The sequence below is a fragment of the Dermacentor variabilis genome, chromosome 4 (assembly GCF_050947875.1).
Source record: "Dermacentor variabilis isolate Ectoservices chromosome 4, ASM5094787v1, whole genome shotgun sequence".
NCBI lineage: Eukaryota > Metazoa > Arthropoda > Arachnida > Ixodida > Ixodidae > Dermacentor > Dermacentor variabilis.
The window spans coordinates 144,491,142-144,499,176 of record NC_134571.1 but is presented as its reverse complement, the minus strand read 5'-3'; the positions used below and the strand labels follow the sequence as shown (position 1 = coordinate 144,499,176).

Below are 8,035 nucleotides of genomic sequence, written 5' to 3'. Positions count from 1 at the left end.
GTTCGTCGTCTCTTTCATGCGTATGTTGCCTCGGGTCCTGCGCTCTGAACTTTGAAGAAAACCCCTATATATATATATATATATAAAGGTTGACGACGCACGCACGGAAAAATCACTTCCCATATTTGCTACGTTTATATATGCATATATATTCTGTGCTTTCCCGCGGACATGACAACCTTTCTTGTGTTGCCGTTTTTTGGCACTACTATGGGCTTGTTAGCATTTACATAGACTGAACGGTACGCAGGAATTTGAAAAGCATGTGGGCAAGCAGCCGAGGAAAGCGTGACCAACCTGTGATGAAACCAAATGACTTTATTATTTTTTTACTTCGATGTCAGCCACGTTGCTGTTCTTCCGGCTACTATGATGCGGTGATTGCCCTCACGTGGCTGTTTCTGAAAATGAGAGAATAGAAAGTAAGATATATCCTACGCTTGCCATAAAAATTCCACTCCACTACCACTATGACATTATTTTGTACTAGCCTTGTCATGCATGTACATTCTTTGCCCATTCTATTTTAAATGCTTTTTTTGACATATATCACTGTTGCATTCGCAAATAATTTTTCCTCTGTGCAATGACGAAACAGTCAACAGAAAAATACTCTTTCTGCTACTTCTAATAATGGCAACACCAATAATAACGAGGCTTGACTAGGCTTGAATCCTAAGACACCTAAGAAAGCTTACAATAACCTTAAACAGCTTATTCATAGCCTAAAACTGTAAGATCACCAGCTCAACGTAATGACTCAGCGTCTATGCGTACTACTGCTGAACACGTGATCATGAGTAAGATTCTTGCGTCAGTGGCCTCATTCCAACGCCAAATTACAACTCTGATAAATAAACTTAAATAGCAGCCCTTCACAATAACATCGTAATTGAACGTTACAACTAATGAAGAAGACGTGGTTATTTATACATGGTTCGTCAAGGTTTCAGACGCAGATAACTGAAAGACGCAATCATGAAGTCATTTGTCAATTAGGCGTTTCATTTTTCACGCGTTGGTGCTGTAGACAAACAAGATCGCGATAAAAAAAATACTGCGCCCTATAATTTATGACGTAGCGTGTGAAGAGGAGTGGCTAAATGTCTTTTAGCCAAGTCAGGCGACGCTTCGTTAGCGCTATTCCCTTTCACTGGGAATAGCAATTTATGGGTAGGAAAATTTTCTGAACGTGTTCCTAAATTATGCGTTAACAAGAGACAATTGAGCATAGCATATATAGTGCATCCACAATCGCCGCCTAGCTCAGTGGCTTTTGCGTTGAGCTATTGAGCTCGAGGTCATGGGTTTGATACCGGTCGCGGCGGCCGCATTCGAAGGAGGCTGGATGGAGAAACGATCCTGCACCGTGTATTGAGCCCCTGAAAGAACCCTAGACGGTACAAGTTAATCCACGATGATTTGAGTAGTAGCCGCCCATCCTGCGCCCCGCTGCAGCCTCACAAATATTGTTGCTACCCAGCGGTTTCACAGCAGCGCTAGTCATTACAGGCATAAAGAAGAACGAGCCTGATTGGAGCAGCTTTCTACCTCATGAATACTTGCGTCGGCAGAGAGCCTATTCGTTTGTGTAAATGGCAAACGTCTGATTAGATTCGTTATGCGATGAATAGTTAGGTTAAATTCAACTTGTAAGTACCGTTTTTTGTGCGCATACTCGGTTTATTCTTTAGTATGCGCGTTCCTTTGGATTTCTGACTTTAATTTTTCTTTATTGTGAACAAAGTTACTGTTCGCCATCAGTGCTCATGATATGAGCTTTCCTTCTTGTTCCGTCCATGTAATGCACTGCTTCCCATCCGCATACGTACCCTTCGACTTCTTAGAAGTTTGAGACTCTTGGTTGAAAAGTCAATCTTCTGGACCTTCATATTTCAGGTTGAATAACACTGCTAACTTCGCTGTATTACTAAGAGGAAGCTTGGAAGCTCCTATCGTAATGCTCGAGAACCAAGACTTATTTTTCTCTCGTCAACCACTGCTTGAAATTTGACGAAGTTTGCTGAATTAGGCAGAAAAAAAAGTTTAATATCTAGTGGTTTCAGGAAGCGCAATTTTGTTTAGGCACATATCTTTCCAACTTGCTATACAAATTGTAAAACTGAGACAAACTCGAGTATCAAGCTTACAACTCCGTAACTCAACAATCAAAAACTAAATCACACTTCGTTAACCGGCACCTAATAATACATATAAATAGGACACAGTTGATATATTACTCACCCCTCTAAAAACAGTATGGTGTTGGTAGTACGAGTTTTGTAAATTTTTTGTAAGCATTGTAATAAATTTAGGTGAAGCTCCAATATTGTATACATGAAATTCGTCCGCTTTAGACAGTGTAACCAGCGCTGTTTACAGAACTGCAATATTTATTAATATTGCAGAGTTACCGATTTGCAAAGTCCTGGTTTATATTTTATAAACACAGCTTTTCATAAATTTTTGTAAAACATGCACGTGTTTTACTAAAGTTTGTTGTCCAGAGCCCCATTCGAATTTATAGTGCTCTCTTAACTACAACAAATTTCATTCATGTATGTCCAGCAGTTGTCTGAAATTGGGAAATTGGAGTTGGTCACGAGCTAAACATTTCTGTTTCTTCTAAGGATCTGTTTGGCACTCGCCTCCATGCTCAAATAGATGCCAAGCTAGAATACTCTCTTATTAGGCTGCTGCTGGACTTATTTTTAATTCTAAAATAATGACAGGCACTACTCAGACAAAAAGGCGACCTTCGAGACAGGCTTTTCAATTGCTGCATAACATGCGACAAAATGGTAGTTCTAAAAAAATCTAAATGCCATATTTGCAAATCCATGGCTCTGCAATAAAGACAAGTCCCACAGCTATGTGAAGTGCCTCTAATGGGCTTCTAAAACCACCAAAATCTCTTTGAAGTTTTGAGAAATTTTTAAAAATTGTGTCTTGCAAACACTAAAATTTTAGTTCTAGAGCTGGATTACTCAAATACGCGAGCATTACTTGCACGAGATATCGAAATAAGCATTCGACAACATTGTGAAAACTCACTAAATAACTTCTTAATAATTACTTTAAGATACATATGGCAATTTATGAATTGTAGCTGGTGAGTTTGCTAGCTATATCCACTTGGAATGAGTTTATAGAATGGCAACAGTTAGGAGATATGTGCTATGAAACTCGCCATGAAAATGGGTGGCCGTTCCGCTTACTTTCTTTGTTTTTCCAACCAAACGCTCTTTTATGCAATGAAGCACAATAGTAACGGGAACGCCTATGTATTTCTTTGTGTTGTTGCCAGGAAGGAAGAGCGAGACAACCACACGAGGAGTCACATATGCACACATTTAATGGTCTCTTAGACGTGCTCTATCTCAACAAGAAGAGCACGCGCTGCCAGATCACCGACCACGCGCCGTCACGGGGAGCTATGTCCCCCCGCTTTCACTAGATGACAGCATGTACATCTCCCCAACAGAGCAAGCGAAGTTCGCTGCAGCAGACGGTTCACGCACCTCCCACTTGTAGTATGCATATGGGAAGTGTCTTGACAACACGAACGGGTGTCTGCTACACCATCATTGATACAAAGACTTTCTGCATTGGTTTTAGCAGGGGAATAGCGAACTAGCAGGGTCCTGTTCCTGCGTACAGCACCAGTGTCAGTGTTAAACCAGTAAGACCGAGGCTCATCGACAAGGGCTAGTGCTCTCGCTTTGAACTTGAGGTCTGTCAACGAGACGTCGTCTTCGTAGAATAGCTCGGGCCAGTCGCGGACTCCGTGACGTCTCTCGAAGTCTTTCTTTTGACGTTTCCGGTACTGTTCCTCGAACTTCCGAAGTCTCTCTCGATCCGGCAGTTGAGGTGTCAGCTTGGTGGAACTAAGACGAAGCTTGGTTCTTAGCCGACGACCCATCAGTAGTTCCGCAGGGCTATACCCTTTCTTCAAAGGAGTTGACCTGTAAGCTAGAAGTGTCAATTAAGGGTCTTCCGTCTTTGTCATGGAAGTCTTGATGTTTTTTACGGCAGCCTCAGCAAGTCTATTGCTCTGAGAATAGTGAGGGCTAGAGTTAATGTGCTTGAAGGCGTAGTCCTGGGCTAAGAGGGAAAACTCGGTCGACGGAAACTGCGGGTGGTTGTCGGAAACCACTGCCTCAGGAATCCCGTGGCTTGCAAAAATGACTTGCAGTGGTTGACTACAGCTGCGGACGTAAACTGCTCGAGCTGAGACAGTTCATGGTATCTTTAATAATAATCTGTTGCTAGCAACCACCAGTGGCTCTTATAGTGAAACAAGTCCATTGTAATGCGTTGCCAGGGTCTTTCTGGAAATTCGGAACGTTTTAGTGGCATTTTCCTGTTACTTGTTGTTTCGGAGTATTGCTGACATTGCTACACCAGAGAGGTGACATAAGCTCCTATAGTGGGCCACCAGACACAATCTCTGGCTCGGGCAAGTGTCTTTGTTATGCCGAAGTGTCCTTCACGTAAGAGTCGTAGGGGTTTATTTTGACAAAAGGCAGGGACGACAACTCGAGCAGCGTAGAGGAGTAAATCGTTCTCCAGAGTGAGCTGGTGTCGATGCTCGTAGAAGGGTTTTAGGTCCACTGGTAAATCTCGCCTGGAGGGCCACTGTTCTTTCTTGCTCCACCGGTGAAGTTGTGCACAAACAGGATCTGTTTGTTTGGATGCCTTTAACCATTAAGACAGTGCTCCTTTAGGGGAAAAGAGGTTTTCAAAGACTATACGAAAGCTTCCACGTTTTCATCGAGCTCTGTGTGTTCTATTTTTAGGGAGAGGAGCTCTGGAAGGCGCGTCTGTGGCCAGAAGGTCTTTGCCTGGAACATATGCAATCTCGTACTGGTATCGCATCATTCTCATCTTTAGCCTTTGTAATCTGGCTGTACGGTCGTCAAGGCTCTTCGAAGTGAAGATGGGGACCAACGGTTTATGGTCCGTCTCCAGGTTGAACAGCTTGCCGACATTATAATCGCCGAACTTGTCACATGCGCAGACTGAAACAAGAGCCTCTTTCTCGATTTGAGCTTAACGCTTCCCGGTCTCTGGCAGTAATCGTGAAGCATAAGCGATGACAGAAAACTTGCCATTCGTTTGATTCTGCCGCATTAATGCACCAAGTCTGAAGGACGATGCACCTGCAGTGACGATCGTTTCCCTCGATGGATCGTAAACTCTCAGGACAGGGAGAGACGTGAGCACCGACTTCGATCTGTTGAACGCCTGCTGTTGAGGAGCATCCCAAGAAAATCCTTGCTTCTTTGACAGCAGAATATTAAGTGGTTGCAGGACTTCAGAGGGATTAGGAACGAATCTGGCGAGGTATATGTTGCCATTTCGAGAATTCTCTGCAGCTCGATCCTGTTTCTCGGGCTATCCATTTTCATAATGGCTTCAACTTTCTTTTCGTCGGCTCGTGTTCTGTCTTGGTCTAGCCAGTGTCCAGGGAACGTAAGGCGCTGGACATTAAACAAGCATTTCATTTCATTCAATGTCACTCCAGTCTTGACGAGTAGCAGCAGCACATTCCTGAGTGTCTCATTGTGCTCATGCTCATTCGAGCCCCAGATAAGGATTGCTTCCATGTGACAGACAACCATACTGACGCCTTGTAAGATGCATGACATCTGTTTCTGGAAGTGTTCAGGAGCAGACGCAATTCCAAACGGTAACCGGTTGAAATAGAAGCGTCTAAAAGGTGAGAGGTGAACGTGGTGAGCTTTTTAGAACCTTCGGAAAGTGGAATTTGCCAAGATATAGAGTTAGGCTCCCATTTGGAGAACACTTTAGCTCTATGAAGAAGTCCGAGAGTGTGCTCCACGGAAGGGATAGGATGCCATTCTTTCAGAACGTGGCAGTTCAGTTAGATGAAGTCCGACCAGATTCTCACGTCTCCGTAGGGCTTTGGGACGACTACCATTGGTACACACCACTCAGTCGGCTCGTCAACAGGTGATATAATGCTGAGTTTATGCATGCTTTGTTGTTCCAACTTTGTCCTTTCGTATAAAAGAACTGGACACAGAGTACGAGGGTGACGCTCTTCACCGCACCAATGGCATGGTGTCTGCATGCTTTTTTTTTTTACCGGAGAATGAGGATGGCTGTTTGCACACGTAAATAGCTGCCACTTTTGTCCTGTTTCGAAGTACCCCAAACTGATTGGGGAGCGGACAGAACTTTGTTCACACATAGCACTTCCTGGCGGAGCTCGACTTGTTGCTGACGGATGCTATCGATGTGGCGGACGGACTCAAAAGCCTTCTGAAAAATGTGGCCTGCGGCGAGCTGCAGCCCCTGGCAGATAGCTGCTTATCTTTTATCCCAACTACGATGTGGTTGCGAACAAACTCTTCTCGAAGAGCTCCGAACTCGCAGTCTTTTGAAAGTATGTGAAGCGCAGTAACAAAATCTTCGGCTGACTCACCGTCTTGTTGCACTCTGGTGTTGGATCTGGCTCGTTCAAAGATTACGTTGCGTCGCGGGATAAAGTATTTGTCGAACCGCTCCACAACTGCGTCGAATTTCGTGGAGTTCTCATCAGCGAGAGTAAAAGTGGCGTATATTTCCTCGGCTCACTCACCCATGATCTAGAGTAGCGTGCCTATACAATGCTTCTCGGACTTAACGCACTGCACTGAAGAGGTTCAAATTCAAACGTTCAAACGTTTCAAACGTTCAAACATCCAAATGTTCAAACGTTCAAATCTTCGCTTCCACTTCGGCCACTCGTTCGGCGACTAAAAGTTGAAGGCGTCTGGCGGTTCAATTACGAATGACGCCATGACCGCGAACATTAAGGGGTCGCGTTGCTTGATTACCGAGATGTGCATATATGGAGCAACTCACCGGCGTTTCATTCCTGGCATCGTCCTTCGCTCCGAGGAGGACTAGGAGACTGCTAGAACCTGTTCGGACACCATGTTGTAGCTAGGAAGGAAGAGCGAGACGGCCACACGAGGAGGCACATACGCACACGTTTCATGGTCTCTCAGACGTGCTCTACAACCGATTTATTTCGGGCCCCAAGAAGAAGAAGAGCACGCGCTGCCAGATCACCGACCACGCGCAGCCACGGAAACTATTTCTCCCCGCTTTCGCTAGATGGCAGCATGTACAACACTTTCTAGGCTTTGGAAAACAATATGTAGAAACAGATGTTATCCTGGAAACTCATTTCAAGTGGACACGTCTTGCAAACTCACCGGCTAGAATTCGTTCAGTTGCAGTATGGACAGTAAAGAGCTTAATAAACAATTAGTAATGTTTTGTTAAAATTTGAACATGTGTTTCAATTTTCCGTAATACAAATGTCCGCCTCTTTGAATAATCCAGCTCAACGAAATGAATTATGCTATATGCCGCAGCCAATTTTTGAAAATTCCGTAGAACTTAAGAATGATCACCAGGTATGTTTAAATGTCCTCTAGCATAACTGCATTTTTGTGAAAATGAATTAAGAAAAGTTAAATAAACAAAGTAACAGTTAAGCATAAACATTTAGGCCACACATCCTTTTGTCGGATCTAGACATTATGAGTAGGCAAAGAAATTGGAAATCATTATTTACTTGCGAAGCCATGGAGTCACAAGCTCAATGCTTCGATAATTTTGAAATCTACTAGTTTTCCTCAATTTTGCCAAACTAAACGTAGGATTCACCTAAATTCTTCATCTAGACATAGGTAGGTTTCATTTTTCTCATTCAAAAAATGAAACTAATATGAGTAGTCTAAATTTCATGAAATTGTAGATTGTCGCAAATAATGGTGAAGTAAAACGAAATACTTCGATAAATATTATCGACGAAAGCATTGAATGAAGGGTGCAGTAGCGTGTCGCGAATAGTTGAAAAGAGAGAAGACAAAAAAACATTCTCTGTGATGCTTCGTATGCCATCACTGTTCCATAAAAAGCGCTTATTGTTTATGTGGAAAACGATGATATTTGAAAGTGCGAGGTAGCAATAAACGTATAAATTGCCCAATCTCCTATGTTTTTACAGCGTTTA

At 43.3% G+C, this 8,035-nt stretch overlaps 1 protein-coding gene across 1 annotated transcript in view; it reads right to left on the bottom strand.

The window, feature by feature from the left end:
- Positions 1–297: 297 nt before the first annotated feature.
- LOC142579876 (MAM and LDL-receptor class A domain-containing protein 1-like) overlaps positions 298–8,035 on the bottom strand; it is a 120,456-nt gene continuing 112,718 nt past the window's right edge. Inside the window, exon 47 of the mRNA XM_075690513.1 lies at positions 298–401. Within this exon, the coding sequence (XP_075546628.1) occupies positions 388–401 (14 nt within the window). The 3' untranslated portion in view covers positions 298–387. The remainder of the gene's footprint in view (positions 402–8,035) is intronic.